General features: G+C 46.9%; 11 protein-coding genes across 11 annotated transcripts; 5 read left to right on the forward strand and 6 right to left on the reverse strand.

The window, feature by feature from the left end:
• Positions 1-1,588: 1,588 nt before the first annotated feature.
• Positions 1,589-2,023, forward strand: BO79DRAFT_212820 (uncharacterized protein; the record flags this gene model as incomplete). The annotated part of the gene is made up of 2 exons (XM_025683186.1): positions 1,589-1,626; positions 1,675-2,023. The coding sequence occupies 2 exons, from the start codon at positions 1,589-1,591 to the stop codon at positions 2,021-2,023; spliced, it is 387 nt and encodes a 128-aa protein (XP_025545435.1).
• Positions 2,024-2,492: 469 nt separating this feature from the next.
• BO79DRAFT_241989 (putative C6 transcription factor) lies at positions 2,493-4,524 on the forward strand (the record flags this gene model as incomplete). The annotated part of the gene is made up of 3 exons (XM_025685176.1): positions 2,493-2,549; positions 2,593-2,805; positions 2,854-4,524. 3 exons carry the CDS (start codon positions 2,493-2,495, stop codon positions 4,522-4,524), a joined length of 1,941 nt encoding a protein of 646 aa, XP_025545436.1.
• A 151-nt stretch (positions 4,525-4,675) lies between these two features.
• Positions 4,676-5,926, reverse strand: BO79DRAFT_261794 (monooxygenase; the record flags this gene model as incomplete). The annotated part of the gene is made up of 1 exon (XM_025686530.1): positions 4,676-5,926. One exon carries the CDS (start codon positions 5,924-5,926, stop codon positions 4,676-4,678), a length of 1,251 nt encoding a protein of 416 aa, XP_025545437.1.
• Positions 5,927-6,980: 1,054 nt separating this feature from the next.
• On the reverse strand, positions 6,981-7,238 carry BO79DRAFT_223659 (uncharacterized protein; the record flags this gene model as incomplete). The annotated part of the gene is made up of 1 exon (XM_025683617.1): positions 6,981-7,238. The coding sequence occupies one exon, from the start codon at positions 7,236-7,238 to the stop codon at positions 6,981-6,983; it is 258 nt and encodes an 85-aa protein (XP_025545438.1).
• A 1,546-nt stretch (positions 7,239-8,784) lies between these two features.
• Positions 8,785-9,033, forward strand: BO79DRAFT_134428 (uncharacterized protein; the record flags this gene model as incomplete). Its single annotated transcript, XM_025678018.1, has 1 exon — positions 8,785-9,033. A coding segment is annotated over one exon (249 nt), but the record flags the coding sequence as incomplete, so codon positions are not given.
• A 1,132-nt stretch (positions 9,034-10,165) lies between these two features.
• Positions 10,166-10,684, reverse strand: BO79DRAFT_185292 (uncharacterized protein; the record flags this gene model as incomplete). Its single annotated transcript, XM_025680385.1, has 3 exons — positions 10,166-10,455; positions 10,512-10,543; positions 10,599-10,684. 3 exons carry the CDS (start codon positions 10,682-10,684, stop codon positions 10,292-10,294), a joined length of 282 nt encoding a protein of 93 aa, XP_025545440.1. The 3' UTR covers positions 10,166-10,291.
• A 1,659-nt stretch (positions 10,685-12,343) lies between these two features.
• On the reverse strand, positions 12,344-12,961 carry BO79DRAFT_4199 (uncharacterized protein). Its single transcript, XM_025689227.1, has one exon. It carries the CDS (start codon positions 12,783-12,785, stop codon positions 12,408-12,410), a length of 378 nt encoding a protein of 125 aa, XP_025545441.1. The 5' UTR covers positions 12,786-12,961; the 3' UTR covers positions 12,344-12,407.
• Positions 12,962-14,970: 2,009 nt separating this feature from the next.
• BO79DRAFT_135157 (uncharacterized protein) lies at positions 14,971-15,231 on the forward strand (the record flags this gene model as incomplete). Its single annotated transcript, XM_025678049.1, has 1 exon — positions 14,971-15,231. The coding sequence occupies one exon, from the start codon at positions 14,971-14,973 to the stop codon at positions 15,229-15,231; it is 261 nt and encodes an 86-aa protein (XP_025545442.1).
• A 1,614-nt stretch (positions 15,232-16,845) lies between these two features.
• Positions 16,846-18,311, reverse strand: BO79DRAFT_185296 (biotin synthase). Its single transcript, XM_025680386.1, has 2 exons — positions 17,956-18,311; positions 16,846-17,866 (listed from the first exon to the last, which is right to left on the reverse strand). The coding sequence occupies exons 1-2, from the start codon at positions 18,160-18,162 to the stop codon at positions 16,919-16,921; spliced, it is 1,155 nt and encodes a 384-aa protein (XP_025545443.1). The 5' UTR covers positions 18,163-18,311; the 3' UTR covers positions 16,846-16,918.
• An 876-nt stretch (positions 18,312-19,187) lies between these two features.
• Positions 19,188-21,866, reverse strand: bioDA (adenosylmethionine-8-amino-7-oxononanoate aminotransferase; the record flags this gene model as incomplete). Its single annotated transcript, XM_025686531.1, has 5 exons — positions 19,188-19,366; positions 19,458-20,038; positions 20,105-21,454; positions 21,492-21,620; positions 21,679-21,866. 5 exons carry the CDS (start codon positions 21,864-21,866, stop codon positions 19,188-19,190), a joined length of 2,427 nt encoding a protein of 808 aa, XP_025545444.1.
• Positions 21,867-22,848: 982 nt separating this feature from the next.
• Positions 22,849-24,372, forward strand: BO79DRAFT_206274 (aminotransferase class I/II-fold pyridoxal phosphate-dependent enzyme). The gene is made up of 3 exons (XM_025681940.1): positions 22,849-23,749; positions 23,824-23,966; positions 24,035-24,372. The coding sequence occupies exons 1-3, from the start codon at positions 22,966-22,968 to the stop codon at positions 24,365-24,367; spliced, it is 1,260 nt and encodes a 419-aa protein (XP_025545445.1). The 5' UTR covers positions 22,849-22,965; the 3' UTR covers positions 24,368-24,372.
• Positions 24,373-24,402: the final 30 nt, after the last annotated feature.

Consider the following 24,402-nt stretch of genomic DNA (forward strand, 5'->3'; position numbering starts at 1 on the left):
AAATTTTTTTTTTAAATTTTTTATAATTATAATTAACTAGTATATATCTTTCCAGGTAATAATCTAAAAAAATTATATTTTTTTTAAAATTAAAAATTATTAAATAATTAAGTTTTTTAATATTTGGCTAATTTTACTAGCCAGATTATTTTTAAAAAAAGTTTAATAAACTTTATTTTTTAAATTTTAAAAATATTATAATAACAGATAAGAATATCTAGTAATATAATATTTTAAAAATTTATAATATAAATAAAGTCCTGTCTTACAGTATTTAATCAGTATTTTTTTTAATATTTATTAAGTTTATTAAGTAAGTCCTGTACTTATAATTATAAATTTCTAATTTATAATATTATTTATAATTATTTTTTTAAAAATATTATCTATTTAGATATTTAAGCATTCCAGTTATTTTTCTAAAAATTAATTTATTTTTATAAGTTTATTAGTTACTTGTTTAATTTATCAGTAAAAATTTTTAAAATTTAATTTTTATTTAATATCTATTATCTGTTAGCAGATGTTGTTATTTAAAATTTAATATAAAAGATTTTTTTTATTTAAATTTTTTTAATTATATTTTTTAATTTTAATTAACAGACTATTAATTTTTATTAAAAAATTATTAATTATTTAATTTTTTTATTTAAAAATAAATAATTTATTAATAACTTTTTTTTATTAAGCTGGGTTCTTATAAATTAATTTAAGATAATTAATTAAAATTATAATTAAAAAAAATAAAATCTTATGATTAATCTTTATTTATAAATTAATTTTTATTTTAATTTTTTTATTTAAAAATATAAATATATACTAGGCTTATTTAGCTAATATATTAATAAATTATTAATTAATCTTAATTTTTATCTGTATATTATTAAGCTAATTTAAAAATTTATTTTTATTTTTTCTATTAAAGCTTATAAATATTAATAATTTTAATTTCTTTATATCAGCCAGATCTTGAGCTGGTATTAATATTAATATTAATATTAATATAAATAAAAATACTGTAATAAATATCTAAGAAAATAGAAGTCAGATATTAATAAATTATTTAATTTATTTAAAATTAGTTTTAATCTTATTATTTATTATTATATTTTATTAAAAAATAATATATTATATTTTTATACTTTAGATTATTAATTTTTTAATATATTTAATTAATTAATTAATAATATCAGCTTAGATAGTATCTTTATAGTAATTAAAAATATTTATTAATTTATTATAATTATTATATATTGCTGGTCTATTATCTGATAGATATTTTAAAAAAAAAATAAATTTAAAATTATAATAAGTTAAGAAGCCGGGAGAACTATATAAAATATAATAATTAATAAAGAAATTAAATTTATTAAAAAAAAACTATTTAATTTATAGATAAATTAATTTTTTTTATAGATATTTTTTCTGGAAGTTTTTTTTTATAACTCCAGTAAACTTCTTTATTATTTTAGAGATTTCTATTTTTTTTATAGATGTCTCCGGGTCAAGGTCCAGGACTAGACAGGTCAGAATATAGATATTCTGATTCCAGATGGCTGACAGGGCCTAGCCCTTTTCAGCCAGAGTCATGACTGCCACTCCTGCCTACACTGGAAATTACTCACTGTATGTCTAGTAACCTCTTCATCTACCCCAATCTAACACATATAACAGCGACCTCACAACTGCCATCGACAACAGCCCCAATTCCTTCTCCCAGACCCTGTCTAGTCTCAACCGTAGCACGACTTACGACTTCTCCGTACAAGTCAAGCCCTCCGTGTCCGGGGCAGAGTTCTGCCATATTGCCGCGTACCTGGGATTAAACACAACCAGTGATACCATTGCTACCGCTGATCTCGAACCTAGTGATCAGTGGACCGCTCTAACCGGGGGGTTCACGGCCAATCGGTCCGCAGATGTTCTGACAATCAGTGCAGCGTGCACGTCGCCTGACAACTCGTATACTTGGCAGGTGTACTTTGATGAGGTTGTTGTGGAGAGGAGCGGATGCAGCGACTGAACTTGACTGGGACTCTTGAGAGACATTCTGTAGTAGAGGGTGCCCAGCTTCGTCCGTCGAGTCTCTCATGCAATTTCCATACCCAAGACATTCGTGGCATTTAACCACACACTCTTCTATTCCAATGAAATGAGAAGTTGCCTACAGCCTAGTTATAGTGTAGTATTCTATGTGATGCGTACATCTGACTTTCTAACTAATTATACTCGTCTGGAAAATGTCAGTTTCTATTTTGGTAAGCCTTGTTGCCTGAGGCGGATGCGGCTTCGGCCCTATCGGCCGTATCGGGCCAAGATGGCTTACGGCCGACCCCCAACACCTATTCCAGACCAACCTCCCTGGTCTGTCCTGCAGTTTATGTCGCACTGCAGAGGAGACAGCCAACCGAAACAATCTTCGGCCAAAACCTTCGTACAATGACTAGTCCGGGCGTATCCAATACAAGAAAGCGCAGACGCCCGGCGTATTCATGTGTTTCGTGCCGCCGTCGCAAAGTCCGATGCGATCGGGCCAACCCGTGTCGACAGTGTGTGACCCAGAATATTGCTTCAACCTGCACATATGGGCAGAATCGCAATGCGCGTGCCGGTCGTGAAACGGTGCTCTCTACGACTAATGGAACAAATTATCAGAGGCAAAATGTTGAGAGTAGTAGTGGCCAACCTTCACACACACCTCACGCTTCATCGCAACAGGCTGCATCAACCTCGGGCCAGATCCGAGGCATGGTGTCAAAGACAAGAGTGTTCGGGCAGGGACATTGGATGAATATCTTTTCATTGGTAAGTTGACTCACGTATCAAACCTTGCTTGTATTGACGACGTTACAGACAGAAGGGCTGCCCAGCCTGCAGCCTCTCATGGGCCTCTACGACACCATCATACGGAATACAAGCCACGGCCCCTTCGATGCCATTGCTGATAAGATTGCGCAATGCAAAAGGCTAGCTCGAAGCATCAAAAGTCAAAGGCCAAGTCGTAGTAGCCTCCCGACACAGATTCATCAGTCACTTCCTGGTTCTGATATCGTCCTTGAATTGGCCCAGCTCTATTTCGCCTCATTCGAGTCGTGCTACCGGATACTTCAGAAGACTTCCTTCATGAAGCATTGCCAGACGTACCTGAATAACTACGAAGACATGGATATTTGTATAGTCTTGCAAATCTTTCTCGTGGTCGCCACCGCAGGTCCCTTGCATCAGGATAACAATGTTCGTATAGATGTGGCGTCAAAAGCTGGAATGTGGATTCATACAGCCCAGACATGGCTATCAGCCCCACTGGAAAAGAACCGCTTAACTTTGGGAGCCATCCAAGTCAACTGTCTTCTTCTCTTGGCCCGCCAAGTAAACCAGGTTGGCGCCGATTTAATCTGGATCTCCACAGGCTCATTGATGAGGATAGCCATGCAGATGGGTCTGCATCAAGATCCCAATTATCTGAGCGAGATGGAGTCCACGGAAAAAGAAGTTAGGCGGCAACTCTGGTACACTATTTTAGAACTAAATCTACAGTCATCCTTGGATTCCGGGATGGTACCAATGATCGCAACTGGAGACTGGAATACTGAACCGCCAAAAGATAACAGCCTCGAATCCGAGCCAGAGATAGGCGAAGAGGAAGGTCCAGCGGCTCATCAGGCGACTAATTTCCAACCTATACTGTCAAAGTCAATACCAGTCCGTCTGCATGCCTCCAGACTCATAAACGATTTGCGAGAGGAACCGCCCTACGATGAGGTCCTTGAGATCGGTAAAGAACTAGCCTCAGCATGCCGCGACATCTCTGTCACGCTTGACCAGATTAAGTCTGCATCCCCGTTAGATCAGTTCGCATCCAGCTTCTGCACCCATCTAATTCGACGCTTTACCTTGTGTCTCCACTACAAGTTTGCCATTATGGCAAGGGCCAATCCCCTATTCAGTCACTCTCGCAAGGCCGGTGTCGAAGCCGCACTAGATATCATAGCACTAGTCGAAGACAATCTGTACGGTCGTGTCCTCCGCTGTGGAGGTGGCATGTTTCGTGACATCGTGACCCGTGCGGCAATACTCATCTTCTCGGAATCCAGTCCCGATCCAGAAGCGGAAAGTTCAAGTCTAGCGAAAAGAAGGGATTATGCTCGTCAGGAAGCTCTTTTGCGAGATGCCCGCTGCGTGGTCCAGTATGCAAAAGAAAGACTACATTACGGAGAGACTAATGTTAAGGTCTATGTCTTTTATAATATGATGTTAGCCCAGGCGGAAGCTAGGCTTAATGGTCAGTCCGAGGAAGAGGCAGTATCAAGAACACTGCATGAAAGCGTGGATGCCTGCTACAATATGATGCAGGACATGGTAGCCAGGGCATCTATCTCCGCTGGACCTAGTACTGCATCCCTTGGAGATAGTCTCAATAGCTTGGATAACTTCGGGGAAGTCTTAGACCGCGGCTTCGACTACATCCACGACAGCGACTTCAACTTGGACTTTCCCGACCTGCAATTGTTCTCGGGGTGGTGAATTTAGAGTGGCAAATTCCTGGGAGAGAAGATACTATATTGGATGTGATAATTAATTAATCCCCATGAAGCCCATTGTACAAGCGAGACACGCACAGCAACAAAACAAATCCTATATAATACCACAAAAACGCCAGAGCTTCCGACGCTTATCAGTTGTCGACCATGCTCGGATACTCCGGTAGTTTCCAGTCCTTGTTGCAATCTTCACGCAGAATCCATTGCGCGAGGACGTCCAGTCTCAAGAAGGATGCTATTGCAAACAGGAGGTAGACCACAGTGATCCCCAACGTAGATGAAGGAAGCCTGCTCATGTAATCGTGATCGTCCATGAGTCCCTTTTGGACATTCACCATGAAGGGCTTGAGCTTATCCTCATAATTCTTGAAAGCCTCCGCAATGTCCTCCTTCGAACCGGTTCCCTTCGCACAATGTTTGCTTATCTCCCCTGCCAGAATGTAAGCACCAACCATGGCACACGGGGTTCCCATTCCTGTCATAGCAGACGGACAATAAGCCGCATCCCCGACCAAGACGACACGGCCCCGCGACCAGCTATCCAGATTCACCACTCCCATGCGCTCACAATAGAAATCGTCCGCCTCTTCCATACCCCGGATAATCTCCTCCGATTTCCATCCTGCATCGTTAAATACCTGTCCCATAACCTGCTTCTCTCTCTCCACATCACCCCTGGTGCAATCCTCGAAAGGTCCCGCTTTGCAGAACATATACGCCTGTATCTTGTGCGGATCATGACGACGCATCATGATCCCACGTCCCTGCGTAGTCATATACACCGTGGCATCGTATCCCTCTCCCTTCTTCAGCTCACTTTCGATCGTAAAATACCCAGCACACACCCCAATTGAGTGAACCTGATCCCCACCTTCAAGCATCATCGACCTCGTACGAGACCCCAGACCATCCGCACCAACAACAAGATCAAATCGTTCTTTCCTCCCATCCGACAAGACTACATCAACAAACTCGTCAGTTTGGTGCATCTCCACCACATACACGCCAAACAAATACTCCACGCGATCCTTAACAGCATCATGAAGCATATTGCAAAGATCCCCCCTCATAATCTCATAATCGGTAGTGAAGCTCTGCAATCCTTTGCCACTTCGATTCGCAGGGAAATATCCCCATCGCCTGTTGCTGCTATCAACAAGCCGTAGACCTTGTTCTGGGACGGTGACCTTGCGAAAGGCTTTCTCGAGACCCATTCGTTGTAGGACTTCAATACCAGGACTGCGGAGGTCGACTTGAAGTCCTGTGGCTCGTAGACCAGGGTATCGCTCGATGATTGTGATGTTGTGGCCGAGTCTGGATAGCCAGAAGGCGAGGGCGTTGCCGGCGATGCCTGCGCCGGAGATGAGTATTTTGAGACCGGTCATTGTTTATTTTGCGTCAAGCTGATGTTCTGAGTGATCATAGAAATGAATAATAGACAGGAATAGACAATGCAAGGAAGAGACACAGACTACATATATATATGATGGAAAGGCATCTTCATCAAGGTGCTGCTTCAGCTAAGCAGTCCGGTATATGACCGATAGGGCCGTTACGGCCGTTACGACCGAAAATCCCGTGATGTCCGAATGCCCGAATTGCCCGAGTGCTAAGACGGCGTAAGAATGGGGGCCAATGGGTATTAGGGGTAATTATTTAATATTACGCTTATTGCTAGAATATATTGGCTTGGTTGTTCAGCGATCTCGTGGTTCGCACACACCACTTACTGATGCTTCGCCGGGGCGGCTGGGAGACTGCATTATTGTGCAATTGCAGATGTCAACGATTAGACTGGGATTTACGACGTGGTAATCGGACTTGGATATATTTCAAATTGGCACACAACCACAAGGGGCTTTGTAGTACTGGACAGAAATCCCTTGATCTGTGAATTAGATTTGGGTATTATCAGAGTATCAGTGTGCGAGTCGGTAACTCTATGAGATTGCGTAAGGATAATCAGCAATCCAACATCAGATAAAGGTATAGAACTTCATTAGCTACCATTGTCCTTCTACTAGAGCGTCGTGCCCTGTGTGAGGATATATACTTTCCTATAAGTTGACATACGACTGGTTTTGTGGACAACTACCACATTACACATCATAGCGTACAATCCTAAAGCATCGCGGTAACATCTACCCTAGACAATCACAGTTTTGCAATGTGCAGCGCCGCAAATATTAGCCAAGTACGGCATTTTCAAACGCCAGCCCTGACAGCTTCGACTTTGTCCAGAACATCCCACTTCATCTACTCGTGCCGAACCTTGGACGCTTCTCATCCTAAGTTAAAATTTATAGACGTAACTCGTGCATTGGCAGTTATATAAAAGCAAATAACATTCTTTGTTCGAACTCCTTCTCCATGGCGCATATAGATGGTCAGTCAGTAGTAGCCTGTATGTCTCAACAAGCAACGACACCAGCATCTACATCAACCCCTGCTATCTCTGTAATGGTCAGCAATATTCTCAGTAACATGTTTCCGTCTCTCATTTGCCGCGGTGGTCGACTCTGTCAACTGCTCCTCTTCACCCGGATTTGGAATTCTCATGGAGCTGGGTTCGTAAGACACTCCGCGTTTTTTTCCAGACGAATTACCCTTGTTCATCATGAATTCAGCCTGGGAAGCACTAAGGTTAAGTCTGAAGGCAGCTTCGTCACGACCTGCGTTCTTGTCGCCTGAAGACATGATGGTGATTGAGTCTCGTTGCTGGATCACTAAAGCAATGGTGAGTGAGCCTGAGAGATTCCTGTATGACCCTTAGTATCAGGAGAATGCGGAGATAAATCTGAGGATAGCAGATGAGATCGAGGAAGATTGATCTGGTATTTCTCGTTAGGATCTCTTGTCGAAGAGGATGAAGATGGTTATTTATCTTGAAGATGGAAGAGCTGTTCGAAGGCTTTTTTACCCATATCAAGTGCTGTTAGGATGGTGCCGATGAGTATAGTTTGACTGTCAGTATGTCTCATGGTGGAAGATATCTACGTGCTGTGTTCAGCAAAGGAATACTCCTACTGACATCAGTATAGAGCAACTATACGATGGCAATCGCCCAGACGAAGCCGTAGTCATTGTTGAATAGAACCGGAAATCAGACTGAGTTGGAAGGCTATGTGATTCATCGGAGCTAATGTTGAGGGACATTTCTCTCATTTCCTGGTCCTTATAGTATCTATCATTGAAGTTTCCTACCCAGGCATGTACTAGATGACAGCCGCCTAGGGTATTGAGTTAGAAAGGGAATGAGTTATCATCGGGTTCTATCGTTGAACTTATGGCAGTAATAGCACTAGTAGAGATACTATTAGAATTGGGTGTCGAAGAAGGACGGGGCTACCCTGTGATCTTTGTATTGAGTATATCATACAACTTAATAATTAAAGACTTCTCTGGAAACTCACCATAGAAGTTTGCAGGACATGCCTGAAGTATAAGATTTTACATATTCAGAAAGCTACGAAGTTAAATTAAGCTTAAAATGATAGAAGAGTAACTTGCCGGCCTCTAACCTACAGAATACTAGTCTACGAACACAACGAATCACCCAGAGAGGAAAAAAGAAACTCATAACAGGTGTTATAGAAATGAATGTTAATGACACACATGTCAACTCCCTGATGATAAATATCTAATCATTCAGAATACAGATTCTAGATTGAGTAGCAAAGGACCTTTCCGTAGATAAAATCATATTCATATAAATCTGGCAGTTTAAACTTAGGGAAACCCCCCTCCCCCAAAGTTAGTCCTTAATTGAATGCCACCACTGGCGCCCTCCTACCATTGCACCATCACCTCCATTTGTGATCACAGCATCCTATCTTGTAACTCCCAGGAACCCAGTATACTCAAGCGCCAATGCTCATAGCAATAAGCCCTGGGCATGTGGCTATCACCGTAGGATCTACAGGGTGTACCGGTGTGGAAAAGCCTGTCAATTGGTAGTTCTGACGCTCTGTGGCTGAAATATATACTACCTCGCCTCAACAAGTCGACAGATTGGTTGAATGGGGCTTTATTCATGGAGTAGGAAGTAGCATTTGCCATATTGACTTCTCGTTGGTGTTGTGATACACAGGCTTGCGGAAGACCCTCCCCCCGAGCGTTCTCTACCCAAATTTTGGACTTGCACTTCATATCGAGCAAGCGAAGCAGCAGCGCAATGATGTGGTATAATTTGCTACTGATTGACGGCGTAGATATGTTGTCAGGCGGCAGTTTTGCAAATTAGCAAGATCGTCGACTAACTTCATCTACTCGTGGTCGTGATTCAGGGCCATTCCGGCTACGATGCGACGATCTGATGCCTCCTCATGTGCTACTCACCGCAAATATGCAAATCGTAGGCGTAACAGACTGGGAATTCTCCTACGCAGCACCGGCAGAGTTCTCGGCTGCATCGCCATGGTGGCTACTTCTCGAACAACCAGAGTATTGGCCAGATGGTATGGAATCCTGGACGGGGGTTATTCGAGCATAGGTTGCAAACTTGTATGAACGTGTTAATTGATCGCTAGGAGGCCCTCATAAACTCTGGACGCTAAAAAGAGGGACAAGGGTTCTCGGGCCTATGCAAGAGAGTTGGGAGAGTGGTGGTTTCTTGGTCAGTTATGCAGCGCAAAGGAACTTTGCTTTTGATACGACCTTCTGGCAGGATATTGACGAGCGGTTCTTCGGGCCTGCTGAGTCGCCTGAAGTTTCATGGAAAATGGCAGTCAAATTGGTTTACGAGAAGGAGAAGAAGAATGTAAAGGCATGGGCAGAAGAAGCTGGATGATATGAATGAGAGGTTTTGGCGTGGGAGTCTTGATGAATGGGGTGTTGTTTGTCGTTCATAATTTGTACGCCTTGAGGAGCAAGGTATAGGAGTCGGTATGGTTCTCAAGGTTAGGGTGTTCCAGGCAGTTTCAGCCCCTACTTTCGAGCTTCTGTATAATCACTGGCATTAGACGTTCCGGGCCAACTGCCGAAGTGATCTACATTAGCTCCCTTTAAGGGCAATGTGCGGGAGATCTTTCATCCGCTGTACGATATGCCGAATAATCTATCCGTAATATGGATAGCACTCTACGGTGAAACAACTATCTGACGGGTCATAAAGATACCCTGACCTCGGTGCAGATGTAGGCAGCAGACTTAATTGATAGATGCCTATGTAGCATTGAATTGCAGCAACGACACGTAACCTTTACACCTCGAAGATGCAGCTACGAAAGGGGCTGTGTTGATTGTTTGAGGGGTTCGGAGTAGTCTAACCTCTTTGCGAAAGGATCCGAGTCTCGTGATCAGCATCATGCAGTGCGGGATTGGATGTGTGAGTATGTGATTGGCTGTTGAGCTGCAGAACGTCTCTCCCCGCTTCCGGTGGCGGGTATGGGGTAATGATAGGTTGGTGGTCTCAAAATTGAGTCGCCAGTGCAGTAGGGAGGCACGAAACAGCATTTTCTTAGAAACTACGACTCGGTCGGTAATTCCACTCATTTGTAAAAGAAGATAAACAGCATAAGTGCAATGACCAGCTTGCTTCTCAATTCAATGCTAATCCGCGAAAACTAAACCAGCAGGTTAATGCCCGGTCAAATTCATAATCCCGAAACCACAAATCCATGCCTCATCTCTTCCGGAGAGTAAAAGGAAACCCAAACTCCATATGCGCCATCATTCATGAAAGCCGTAACCATATTCCACGCTAAGTGTGCCCGATTGTAATGCAATGTTGTTCCTTCCATCAAGGATGATTACTGGAGGTCGTAGACGACCAGCGCCCGTTCGATATCCTGGACTGTTTCTTTGTCGCCGTAGGCATCCATCAGGGCCCGGTTCTTTCGAAGACGTTCCTCTTCTTCACGGTCGAACTGGGGCTGGCGGGCTTGGTTCTCGTAGTAGTTGGCGACTCCGAAGCCTATAGTTAATAGTTAGATGGTGAAGTGGATTTATGTATTGAAGGGTGGTAGATACCGAGAGCTATGGCGCCCATGAGCGGGAGATACCTGGATTCATTAGCTATTATTCAATACGTCATCTGGGGAATGAAGGCACACTCACCATCTGCTAGGCTTCTTGAATGCGGGACTTAGAGTAGGTCTCTTGATGAAAGGCTGCGAGCCAGAGGGAGAAGCCGAGACGTTCATGGTTGGTAATGTTGTAGTGATGATTTGATGTTCAATATGGTTGATTTGTCTTGATAAGTGTGAAGCGGATAGTGGAGGATTCAGTGACGGCTAGACCAAGGTTTATTTATAAGATGGGGGAGTTCCCGACGATCACCTTATTTTCGGGTATGGGGAGTGGAGAGTATCCTGATTATGGCATGATCGGGAATCGTCATACGATGGATTTGCCGATCCCCCTCAACGTCACAGCATACCTGCATCATGCAGCATATTCATTAACATGATGTTGCATGTGGGAATAGTACATTGAATTAAGCATGGCTTGTGATTATTACGACATTCCCTACTCTTGCTTGCCACTGGGCTAGGTATTGACTGGAAAGGATGAATGCGATGTCAGGCTTCACTATTTGGTAGATGAGCGATGAATAGCATCTCTGTCCTGTCTGCTATATAATCTGCTTCCGTCTCTGTCTTTTCCTCTCTTTTTCTTCCTTGTCATCATGCTATGCTCATTCCAGGAATATAGTATACACGATTTGATGCCCTTGCGCGGCGATGTAGGGCTATATTGAACCCAAGCGCCCGAAAGGCTTAGTGGTCGCGTGCGCTGCATGGGACATTGAATCGACCAATTACCATGTCCCCTACTACATCATATTGACTCCCTCTGAATACGCGTTCCGACTCTCAACAATCTCTCTTAACAAAAGGCTGTCATACTCCACTTGGCGGAAACAAACATGCCTATTGAAGATGAACTTAGCTCTATCATGTCCGGCTGGCGACAAAAATATATAATCGGGCATTGGTGAGGCAGCAGAACAAAATCTTCGAAGAATTGCCAGCGGACATGGGGTGGTAAGCACTTACCATACTCAGCTGATCGCACATCGACATCGAAACTCCCAGAGGTAAGAGGTAACATCATGAAGTAACTATTTATTTCTAACTTATAGCCAGAGCAATGGGAACGGAAATCCAAGAAAACCGTCTAATTAACAGAATATAACATCGGACACAGAGAACCTGGATAGTCATAATCTCAGCAAGACTACTATCGTCATCAGCGTGATATGTTGAAATACTACCCAGCTCTCCACGAATTTCTCTTCTTCAATCAGTCAAGTCTAGGGGTTATCTATCTTTAACCCTAATACCACCTTACGGGGTTGGAAACAGCTGCACAAGGACTTTATAAAGTGTTTGAAGCAGTCATACGCTCCTTAATCTCAAAGATAATCATGACATATCTTTAACTCCCACAAGTTCTTCATTGATAAGTTTCCTTACATATATCCGCGGTACGACAAATAGGTCCGGCGTTGAAATCACCCAGATCTTTTCAATGCCAAACTCTCTATATCGAACACATTCTCTGAATATGGAGATAGAGAGGTACTTCCTCGGGTGTACAACCATTCGGAAGACTCAAAACCTGAAGAGCCACGAACGAGGAAAAGGTTTTCTGGGTTACTGGCCTGGAAACGGTGAGGACACAACCCTGAGGCACATACTTATACTCTCTGTTGCTAAGTGCACTATATTTGGGCATTGCAATTCCCTTCATGCACCCGCTCAAGTAAGCATGAGCAATGCTCCAGCAACCTGATAGTACTTGAGACATGGCATACGTTTCCGCAATACGAATATGCCTCAAAATATATCAGAAAGCAACTGTTGTCATATCACTGTGCCATGTCTGGATTGGCAGCGAGTACTGTGTCCTGTCCTTCTTGAATTATAAATGTGGCAGTTTGTTGCTATTTCGATACATGGAATGTGTGGCAGCCTGGAAAGCGTTCGAAGTCGAGAAGCAAGAGTGTTTCGGAGAGTTGTCCGAATTCCTGCGAATGGATGGGCATGTTGACCACGGGTATGCAGAAATGGCCGGCATTATGGCTATATAAAAGCTGCACAATGGCCAAATACAGAACTTAGGCTTTCCATCTGCCGTGTCTACGTTGACACAAGAAGAGGAGGCGTATACATCGCAAATAAGACTCTTCGGATGATGTCTTGGCTTCGAAGATAATGGCAGAACCAAGAGAGCCCGAAGGAGGGGATATCTACTCGGAGAAAGAAAGAAGAGCATCTCAAGCATTGACGAACTTGGCATCTGTGTTCAAGGTACAATGGTTTATGGAGACAATTAATCTGCTTATATATACCAGAAACTCGGAAGCGGGCACACTAAGGAATTGATTAAAGCAAAGCACAAATATCAACAGGCTTTATTCTTCTCGCCAGCAATCTTGCCGGACCTGGATAGCTAAGTGGCGAGATTATATACTGTCTGTAAAGTTAGCAAGTTACCTGCCCTGTCGGGTCGCTGTCCCACACTACATATCAAACTCTATGGGATTGTTGATTCGTCTTCCTGGTTATGTGGGCTTTGTGGGGATGGCTCCATCGAAGAATCTTCGCCCACAGAGAGACAGAGGGGCGGAATTACGAGGAGGTAGTTGATCATGGTCTCGATCTCATGCTATCCGGCATTTGAATGCTTCGACAGACAGTTCATTAATCTTGAGGATATTCGGCCATCCCAAACTCCACTTATATATTCTCTGAGAAGTAACCCAAGATCTGAGAAGACTTGGGACTCCTTCCACGGTGATGTGCTCTGAGGCATACACCGTGGCGCGAATTACATAGTTGTCGACGCCAGTCTCTTCTCCAACTGGTGCAAGAGTGGAACAGGTTCAGCGATCCAAGCCATGCATCATCAAAGGAACTGGATTCCGCCGCGGCTTACAGGTACACCTATCAAGACAGAACTGCAAACCTTACAAAGTGAAATTCGAGAGACTGTATTCGTCGCTACTACAGATACGGACCAGATGAGCTCGCTTATCTTCACTACCGGAGATTTTCGACGCTTGGGACCCAATAGAGCGGAAGATAAGGGACCATTTTGGCAATTATTCAAGGCCTCTAAATGATACAAGAAACTTCCAAGACAGCCTGGTTGTCCACAGGAAGTTCATTCCTGATGGATTTGAACTTCGCTGATTCGTGTGTTTAACAAAGGAAAGCCCTGGAGGAACCCAGAAAAAGCCCTTGAAGTGATGCGCAACAGCTACTCGGCTGTTATCACATTGGATATGAAGAGCGACTCGTTCGTTTGCCACATTACACCAGGCGAGAACATACATTTGTTTCTCTTATAGTATACACCCATACCCTTGATCCTAAAGCTTCTGGTTATCTGGATGACCGTATCCAAGAGCTAGCGAGCAAACGATAAGACTGTCCTTTACATCGTAGATCGATATGGCGACACGTCCGAGAATTTCGCTAAGTCTATGGCTCTTGTCTGGGATCCTGGCCGCCAAAACGCAAGGACGAAATAAATTAAGTCATACCGTGTCGTATACCTACTATGGACAACTCATTCCGAACAAGCGATTTTCCAGAGACACATCCCGTTTCGGCAAAAGTTGGACCATCGCGGGGCTGTCTACCTCATAAAGGGAGCTATACCCAGGGCCATCTTGAGTCAAAGTCATAGCCGTTGTATAGATCACAGCTGTGAATAATGCATTTCTTTCTTTTTTGAACGCCAGCCGCGGCAAGGAGATGCCAATTGAAGAATCAGAGGGGGAAACCGACAGCAGACTTTGGCACAGCTTCAGACAATATACATGTCTCCGGCAATACTACATCGCATATATTGCTTCCTTGCTGGAGAGTAATCGAAGAAGAACGGCACGATGAGGCGTACAATATACCAAAGGTGTCAAAACACAGAAGATGGATAATCTATACAGGCGGTCTGTATTTGACTATCTTTATATCTGCGGATGTACTCAGGAACGACACAGTCTATGCGAGATGGGCTTCACCACATACAACTCGTTAATGTCCCATGTTAATGGCAGACAAATAAAATATTGCATTACATACAATGAAGTTTACATACCGAGACGTGATTGTCCTCGTCCAGATCACGTCATCAAAATGGAATCGGTGCCAATAAAACAGGTCCATGGCCTGCGGAGCACAGTCATAAATACCCTCCAACCATTCCACATCTACCAGGAAGACAACCTGTCCATATATGGCGACAACACAAGACCCAAGTTTTTCTGGGACTCTATTCCGCAAAGGGATATCTTAAGGAACATCGAATATGCCATCATTTACAACTAGCGTTCGTCTCCCGTTTCATCTTGTTTCTACTAGACCGAGTACCATCCCGCTGTACGTCTCACAGAATACAACCAACTCCTATAGGGTTACTATATAGAGCACTGGCATATTCGGCGCCACTCTCTAGCCAGCTCCGGTCTTGTTTCGCCATGCCGACTGCCAGGCCGAAAACCTCCTTTGCCGGTGTCCACCATGTTCTCCGGTCTGCTGGCCTGCCTAATAACCCCTCACAAGAAGAAATGAACTTGCTCGTGCTTTGGGATCTTACCGAGCTCCGCGATAACTTGCAGCTTGAGTATAATGCTCAGCTAGCCCGTGTGGCCCCTCGCCCTTTGTCGCCACGGTTTGTGAGACTCCTCCGTGATCTTTTCAGGAAGATCGAGGTTGCGTTGGAGGATGATGATGGGTAAGTATAACCATGTCCCTATGGCGTCTGTCACTAACATTGTCTGTTCTGGTTATAGTCCTACCAATCCTGCTCCCGCTTCGGTGCCCGCCTCAGTGCCTGGCGAACATGCCGGCAACCCGCAGATCATCCCTGATGGTAAGTACTCTTGGCCCTAGACTCACTAGGCTATGCTGATTCCTGGTTGTGTAGATGATTGAGACTGCTGTTATCGCCCTTCGGGGTATTAACAGTTGGCCCTTCGGGGCGTCAATGGTTGGCCCTTCGGGGTGTTAATGGCTGGCTGGATGGCTTTTCTTTTTTTTTTGTTATTTTAGTTTAATAAGACCTCCTCTGGCCCCGATGGGGGCGTGCTGGGTTCAACCATGGTTCAACCTTTGACGCAACATGTCTTTGACTTCTGATTATACCGGTATTTCTACTAGGGGAGAGTTCAGACTCCACAAAGATCAACAGGTTGAAGATGCTAGTTTAATTCGGAGAAAACTGAGAGAGGACATGCTTGGAGCTGGTTTCGATGATCGCTACATAATCGTGTTGACCGACAACTAGACCTCGGAGTCGAGGCGAGATCTCTCGGCCGGGTCAAAATGGGTACAGAACCGCGATGTTCTACGGAGTACAAGTCTAGAAGTCCCGGGTGCATAAGCCCCTGGTTATTAGAGAAAGCACAAGACAGGGATGGCTATCAAACAGGTACTCTGTTTTCTGACTCTGTAAGCGATCAAGAATCTAACCCGTGAATATCCTAACTTATTGCTGTGTCCGTGTCTTCCCAAAAAGCCTTTCAGTGTGCACCTACATATATTTTCTCTCATGAGCATTGAAAGAACTAGAAAAAGAACATTGAAAGCAAATATCGCCATGCATGATCTCCCCGGTCTCAGGGAGAGAAGAGGGTGTACTTATCATATCGACCCAAGAGCAAATGGCTATCCGATACATGTCTTCTTCGACGAGAACCCTGCATATGGGTTGATGCATCTTCGCTTGTTATACCAATGTGGTCACGGTGGTGGACACAGACCGAAAACCCTGATCACGGCGGGGTGTTTTATATATTCCTAGAAACAAACCCTGAGACAAGGATTTTTCTATGGGGGGTAATATTATCTACTAATTCTGTGATTGAATACACTTAGACAGTGCTTCTTCTACAGGCCGGGAGGTCTAGATAAATTTAAGATATCTCAGTGTGGTGTAGTGGAAGCAATTACGGAGGGATTGGCAGTTGTAGGGCGTGTGGGTGAGGGGGTAGATATGGGTTTCTTGATGACATTCTCTTCCTTCCTGATCGAGTCTTCAGTGGCTATTGCTAGGTGGAGTACAGGGTAGAAATGGCTACTTCTGGGAACATGCCTTTGTGTTGTTAACTTCCGGTTAGGGATGCTTAACTGGTTTGAGTCTAACCAATCAATGGCCAATATGCCATTGATGAGTTGAGTTGTTGTGGTGACATGAGATGGATATCGTTGATGTTATGGTGTCGCATACTTGCCGTGGCTGTTAATGAGGGTGTTGTTCGGAATGGGAGAAGCCAAGGTGGGAGGGACTCTATGAACAGACTGCTGATTTGGTGTGTATACTATTTATCAAGATCTAGTCATTCTTCTGGTTGCTTTGGAAACAGGAAGTTGCATGATGTTATCCAGAGTGTTAAACCGATATAACCATTTAAATCATTCAACTATCTAAGCACTAACCGCGGCCTGCGCAGTCCCCTCAATCTCCTGCACCTTCGCCTCCTCCTTAACATGCTCACCCTCAAAGCTCTTCATGGGATAAAATCCCCACTTCTCAAACATAGCCCTATCCTCATCCCACCCATTACAATCCGTCGTAAGCATCTTCTCACCCGTAAACACAGCATTAGCACCCGCCATAAAGCAAGCAACCTGCTGCTCCTCACTGAGAGAAATTCTCCCCGCCGCAAGTCTAACAATCGTAGCCGGCATAACCACTCTAGCAGTCGCCACCGTTCTCAAAATCTTATCAAACGAAATCATCTTCCTCTCTCCCAGGGGAGTCCCCGGAATCGGCACCAGAGCATTAACCGGGAAACTCTCGGGATGCTTCTCCAACCCAGACATGGTATAGATCAACCCCACGCGATCCTCATCCTTCTCACCCAGACCCAAAATACCGCCGGAGCAAACATTAATCCCCGCATCCCGCACATTCGCCAACGTCTTCAACCGCTCATCGTACGACCTCGTCGTAATAATCTCAGGGTAAAACTCCCTCGACGTATCCAAGTTATGGTTATACGCCGTCAACCCAGCATCCTTCAGTTCCTTGGCCTGCGCTTCGTCAATCATTCCCAGCGTCACGCACACTTCCATCCCCATGCCCCGCACCCCGGACACCATGGCTTTGATGTTCTTCAGACTGGTCTTGCGGCCGCGCATGTCGCGCCAGGCGGCGCCCATGCAGAACCGTGTGCTGCCGTTGGCTTTGGCGGTGCGGGCGGCTGTGAGGACTTCGTCGACGGGGGACATCTTGGTGGCTTTTAGACCGGTTTGGTACCGCGAGGATTGTGCGCAGTAGGAGCAGTCTTCGCTGCAGCCGCCGGTTTTGATGTTCATTAGCGTGCACATTTGGATGGCGCTGGGGTCGTGGAAGCGGCGGTGGACGGCTGCCTATATTCATTGGGGCATTGTTTAGTGAGGGTTCTACTTAGGTGGGGGGGGGGGGGGGGTGAGGATTAGTGGGCTTTGGGGGAGCGTACAGCGGCATAGGTGAGCTGGTTCAAAGGCGTCTCATAGATCTGTTGAATCTCTTCACGGGTCCAGTTGGTGCGTGGTGCGGTGGCAGCAGTGGCTTCACGCAGAGCAGTTGGGATACGGCTGGCGATGGCGGCGGCACTGGGGGAGGTGGATTGCACGGTGCCGTAGTTGCGGCGGAGGAGGACCCCGGGGAGGGTACGGAGAGACATTGTGTGATGCTGTTGTGTTTGTTTTGTCTCTGTGAGGTGGGTGTTGTGTGTAGATGGGTATGTAGTATATGGAGTGGTGGTAAGATGAAGAGGATACTGGGGAAGAGAAGAGGGGAGATGATTGTTGACAGTGAGTGAGTGAGTGAGTGTTCCAGGCTACACACTATTAATTAACTACTACGGAGTAATTACTAGACCACACTCTCTCCATAATGCTAACTAGCTTAACACCTCGGGCGAAAAGAGGGGCAGCAGACTATTACTACTTACTATCATCTCACAACAACCGGATTAACATTAGTGTCAGACAGATAGTTGGCCAGCCAGTCAGCGCCGATCGAATGGAATTAAGCATGAGTGAGTTAAGTGTTGCGGGTGGGCGGCAGCCCTTGTTGACCCCAACCGGGTGTGGTCAACCACAACATCCATACCCTAGTAATTGACCAAGTTGACGATTTGATTCAGAGGAGATAGTGGCATTGATTGACTTCGTCTCCGGTGAGATGATTTGGCTAAATTGATGGATCAACTTTTGATCCCAGATAAAATTAGGCATAGGAGAATTAATGGCTGCTCGGAGGGAACTGGCTTTGGGGGGGGTTGGCTTAGCTGCATGTGCTTTGCTGGGGGGAAGCAATCCCACACAGTCAGAGTCAACTTGCCCTCAATCCCTCCAGAGTCGAAGAATGGGGTTATGACGATGGAAAGATCCACTTGTTACGGACCAAAGGAGCTCCGCTGCAGCAACCCGGATCACATTGCCGCTGATTGGTTGTTGAGTCTCAAACAATCTGGCTCTGTTCGGGCCGTCGGTGAGGATGCAATTGTTAAGCAAAACGAGGATCGGAATCACAAGGGGAAAAAACAAAACTTAATTCCTTCTATGCCAATCACAATGTCATTGTTTGTCCGTTATGTCATGTCTATGCCTATACTATACTAGTTTAATACTACGTAGTTTGTAGTTATCTATGGTGTATTGTGTCGTATACACTGTACTATAGATCTGATCGGAAGAATCTTCTTCACTCCACCAACAACGCCGCCCGCAGCACTTCCTCAATCTCCCGCAATGCCTCCGGGGTTGACGTGACACTGGCCATCAGGTACAGCACATTACCCAGCACGCGTGAATGCACTGCAAAATGCTCCCCACCCGCTGCCAGCCGCTGCTGCAATCCTTGGGCCGCCGTCGACGTGTATCCTGCAGCAGAAATTGTGCCCTCCGGTTAGCGGCTATTCTCGGCCAATAAACACGAAAAAAAGTTAATCGACAGGAGGGAAATTCAACTCACCTCCGCCCTGAGTATCCTTCAGGGCAATACTCAAAACCGTTCCCAGGGCAAATAACCCCTCCACAGCCGGCGCTTGGGACAGCTGCCCTACCAACCCATGCGACCAGACGCTCCAGACCTCCGGTCGCGCCCGGGGCGCAGAGGGGAGCGCCGCCGGCTGCCAATCCCGCCGGTACTTGTCCCATGCCCCACTGCGTTCCAGCTGCTTCATCGTTCGCAATGAGTCCACCGCGACTTGGCACCCAACCGCGTGCGCCGTGTAGCTGTGCCCGTGCAGCAGCGCATCGCTCTTGTGTGGACTCGAGAACGCCTGGAACACCTCGTTGCTCGCCAGCGTCGTGCACAGCGGTACCAGCCCGCCTGTGAGCAGCTTCGCGTTGACCGCGATGTCGGCATCCACCCCAAGAAAAGCGGCCGACGATCGCTGTCCCAGCCGGTATAGCCCGGTGAACACCTCGTCGAAGATGATTGGGAGTCCCGACCACGACGATCCCGCCGCCGCGCCTGCAGTGGCGCCAGGGGCAAAGAGCTCCGGGTGACCACGCACCACTTCAGCCAGGCACCGCTGGAAGAGGGGGTCACTGTTATTGGTCAGTATGCGGCGTGTATACTACCTATCTTATTGTCAACAGGATGGAAAAACTCACCAAAATAGCATGCCTCCCGCTCCTAAGATCACCGGCTCCATGATCAGCGAGCCAAATTTCATTCCCTGCTGCTGCACCAGCTCTGCGATCGTCTCCCGGATGTACTCTTGGTAGCGCTGTCCAACCTCCGAGGCGACCCGCGTCTCCAGATCGAACACTGCATCCAACGACGAGTACTCGAGGTCAGGCCCCAAGGCCGACCGCAGATTCTCGGGGATTTGGACCTTCCACACTCCTTGTGACATCTGCACCTGGGGGTAATCGAACCAGTAGCCCCGACCCCGGTACCACTCCACCTTCTTATTGTATGTAGAAGGCTCCGAGCAGTCCATCACTCCGATTGTATCACCGTGGTAGCTGCCCTTGAGGCCGAGGATGCTAATCTGCTCTTGGCTGGCATCCCAGCCGTACCGGTCACATGCCGCCCGGAGACCCATTTTAATAGCCACCTCCATGCCCGTGCTGCCATTGTCGCTGTAAAAGACCTTCTGCAGACGCGGGTTCCCGACCGTCTGCAGCAGCGTTTCCGCCAAAGTCAGTGCAGGCTCGTGGATATTCCCGGGGAACATGACATGACCGTAGCGACCTGCAGCGTACGCCGCCGACAGGGCCAGATCGGGGTTTCCGTGCCCGAGACCTTGCGTCCACCACGAGGCGGAGCCATCGAACGTCGCGCGCAGGCCACCCTCCTGCGAGGGCTCCGCAGGCTTGTAAGTCTGGAAGAAATCGTCGTACGCAGAATCAATCACCGTAATATCCTTCGGCGCCATCCCGTGGTGCTGCGTGAACGGATACCAAATGGTCTCGTGAGCCCGACCGGACATGGCCTCCAGGCGCTCAATTCGCGCCTCATTCTTCGCTGTCATTTCCTCCAACAACCCCGCTACATCGGTACCCCGCGCCACACGCTCGTAGTACCCAGCCATGGCCTCCTCATCGCGGGCCTCGGCATCCGCATCCCGCGCTGCCGGGCGCGCCGGGGGCTGCGGCAGCGGCACCAGGGGGATACTCTTTTTCTGGAAATAGGTGCGCAGATACTCATGATTCTGGTAGTAATCATCCTGAAACAGCAACACAGAATTCACATCATACCCGCGCAGTAACAATGACTCATATGCCGAAATGGAGGACGAGATGCCGCCGAGGCGAGAGTCCGCAATCAGAACAATCGGCAGCCGTAAGGGCCGATACAAATCGGCCTGGGAATTGCCATTGGGGCCTGGCGAGTGCACGCCGCCTGCTGTTTCAACAAGGGCAAAATCAATGCCCTTTGCTGCCCAGTCGGAGAGGGTCTGATGGATGGAGGTGATGATATCATCATCCCGCGGAATCTGTGCTATTGTCAGCTCACTCATCCATTTGCTCGGGTGTTGGCGCATTGCACCACCATAGAGTCAGATCAATTGGGAATCGCACCGTCAGTTGCTTCTGCTTCGCCGCAATGTGTGGGCTGACAGGCTCGTCGAATTGGTACAGACACTTGGTCAGCGTGCCCGGGGCGTAGCGCCGGATGTGTCTGGGCTAGTAGTGAGCGGGATGAAACTTGGGGCTGGGGGCCTTGATTTATGTCGTACCGGTCATCTGCATCGTCTAATGGACCGGTTGATACGGGTTTCAAGAACGCCGCGGGCGATTGAGAGTTAAGACGTTGGATGGCGTTGCAAAGAACGGTGGATACAATGGTCTTGCCGACGTCGGTGTTGGCACCGTAGACCTGGTGGGCGCGCAGGGAACGCCAAAGGGCGGCACCGACGGGGGGCATGGGAGGCAGCCAGGGGAGGAATTAGAGGATAGGAGAATATAAGGATAGTAAATATATATGAAGAAGTAAGGGGACAGGAAGGGATCAAGGAATTGGTACTTTATTATGTACCAAGTAAATGGCTATCACGAAAGTCACTCTCACTCTTTTTACTAAGATAAGGCGGATTGACAGCGGGATATGCAACCTGCAAGGCGGAAAATAGCCGAGGCAATCAATGAGGCACTCAGGCAGCGGGCCACTATTCCTTAGGCATCCAGCCAGAATCTAAAATAATCAACATAATAATATAATAAAACTGGGCAGTACTTTAGTTAGCACGTAGCAGTCAATTAATCTACCAACTAACTAACTGGTTAGTTTACCCTCCCCACCGGTTGAATCCTTGATCTTCCCAACAGTAGTCTAGTCAACCCACAACATCCGCCGAACGGGTTCAATTTCTGTTATGTTATGTGATTTCAGTGCCGCATCTTGCTTGTCCTTCTCCGTCCCGAGGTATCCATCCATTTCCCACCTTTTTTTTTCTTCCCTTGTCTCTCCTGGATCAACTCCGACAGCCCCATAACGCTAGAGAGCCACCAGAAAACCAATGGAAAATCTGGCAGCTCAGGCAACCAGCCCATTTGTTGTGATTACGGAGATTACTATGTCTCCCGATGGCTGGCTAAGGCCAATTCCACTACTACTAATCCAATTGAACTCCGTCAGGCACACGCCCTGCTGGATGGATGGGATCCACCCGGTAATCAGTTGGCAGTTGGTGTGAAAATCCCCTCTCTCTCTCCACGCCTTTCCGGTGTGATGGGAAACTAAATTGATTAGTCTAGTTCTGTTTGGTAAGGAGAACGGCGGAGATCTGGCCGGATTTCACATTCGTTTTATCTATCTGTATATCTAGCTATCTAGTGTCACATTTCCCCCGGAGATAGTGTTGATACTATACTTGATATTCAATTTCATTCTCAACTTACTACTTACTGACTCACTCAGTTCAATTCAATTCCTCTCTCATTTACTCTTCCTCTCCTTCAAACAGCAATTACTATACCCAATTGCCCTCCCTCACCCTCCCCTCACATACACATACACATACACAATGCCCTCCTCCACACCCAATCCCACCCTCCTCACCTCCCTCCGCACAGCCCTCCAACACCGCAAATCCAAGAACTCCCTCCGCCGCCTAACCCTCGTCCCCCCCACCTCCACCGACTTCTCCTCCAACGACTTCCTCTCCCTCAGCACCTCCCCCCTCTTCCGCGCCCGCTACACCAGCCACCTCTCCAGCGCACCCCCCTTCTACCCCTTCGCCTCGGGCGGCTCCCGCCTCCTAACCGGCAACTCCCCCTACGCCGAAGCCCTAGAGACCTTCATCGCGAGCTTCCACAACGCCCCCAGCGGGCTGCTCTTCAACTCAGGCTTCGACGCAAACGTAGGCGTGCTCTCCTGCATCCCGCAACCAGGCGATGTCATCATCCACGATGAGTACATCCATGCAAGTGCGCACGAGGGGATGCGGTTATCCCGTGCCGGGAGGAAGGTTCCCTTTGCGCATAGCTGTCCCCAGTCCCTGGAAGATGTGCTAAGAAGGGAAGTTGAAAATGATGAGAAATTGAGGAGTGGGGAGCGGAACGTCTTCATCGTCATCGAGAGTATATATAGTATGGATGGGGATATTGCGCCGATAAGGGAGTTCGTGGAGGTGGTGGAGAGGGTGGTGAAGAGTAAGGGAAATGCCAATGCGTATTTTATTGTGGATGAGGCGCATGCTACCGGGGCTTTTGGGCCAAGGGGTGCCGGCGTCGTGCAGGAGTTGGGGCTTGAGGAGAAGATGTTTATTCGCGTGCATACGTTTGGGAAGGCGTTGGGGAGTCATGGTGGTTAGTGGTTTATTCATTCCTGTTTGGTGTTGGGTGTGGGTGTGTGGGGTATACTGACTGACTGAATTGGATAGCGATTGTGCTCTGCTGCCCCGATACACGCGAATACCTCATCAACTACGCCCGCAGTCTCATCTACACTACTGCATTGGGGTTCCCGTTTCTGGCGTCGATTCGGACGGCGTATGAGATGTTGGCGGAGGGGGAGACTGAGGAGGTATGTTACTACTATCCCTAAGGCTTACTTTTCATTGAGTGGAGTGTATAGCTGACTAACTGTACCAGTTGCAACGCAATCTGCAACACCTCATTGAATACCTAGGCAATCGTCTAGATGCCCTCGGGTCCTGGGACCCAGCTATCTTCGAAGTGGACCATTTCCCGCGCTCGCCTATCTTCTCGCTGCGCAGTCCGGTGCCGCGCCAATTGGCGGCTGCGTGTCAGCGGAAGGGCTTCATGGTGCATCCGATTATGTCGCCGACGGTGCCCAAGGGGAAGGAGAGGGTGAGGGTGTGTTTGCATGCGGGGAATACGGTCGAGGAGATTGATGGGTTGGTGGAGACGATTTTGGCGTGGTTGAATGGAAGGGAGAGTGAGAAGAGGGTGGCGAGGCTTTAGTTCAGTCGGTTTATCTCTTGAGATATATCGGGGGT

This window comes from Aspergillus costaricaensis (genome assembly GCF_003184835.1).
Source record: "Aspergillus costaricaensis CBS 115574 unplaced genomic scaffold BO79scaffold_1, whole genome shotgun sequence".
Taxonomy (NCBI): Eukaryota; Fungi; Ascomycota; class Eurotiomycetes; order Eurotiales; family Aspergillaceae; genus Aspergillus; species Aspergillus costaricensis.

What these genes read in the sequence shown, in the direction of transcription:
- BO79DRAFT_4199 (XM_025689227.1), bottom strand. Translation starts at nt 12,785, where the DNA reads ATGCCAAGTTCGTCAATGCTTGAGATGCTCTTCTTTCTTTCTCCGAGT.
- BO79DRAFT_206274 (XM_025681940.1), top strand. Translation starts at nt 22,966, where the DNA reads ATGCCCTCCTCCACACCCAATCCCACCCTCCTCACCTCCCTCCGCACA. An exon ending in GGCGTTGGGGAGTCATGGTG is followed by an intron (nt 23,750 to 23,823) that starts GTTAGTGGTTTA and finishes TGAATTGGATAG; the next exon opens with CGATTGTGCTCTGCTGCCCC. An exon ending in CGGAGGGGGAGACTGAGGAG is followed by an intron (nt 23,967 to 24,034) that starts GTATGTTACTAC and finishes TAACTGTACCAG; the next exon opens with TTGCAACGCAATCTGCAACA.
- BO79DRAFT_185296 (XM_025680386.1), bottom strand. Translation starts at nt 18,162, where the DNA reads ATGTCTCTCCGTACCCTCCCCGGGGTCCTCCTCCGCCGCAACTACGGC. An exon ending in ACCAGCTCACCTATGCCGCT is followed by an intron (nt 17,867 to 17,955) that starts GTACGCTCCCCC and finishes CAATGAATATAG; the next exon opens with GCAGCCGTCCACCGCCGCTT.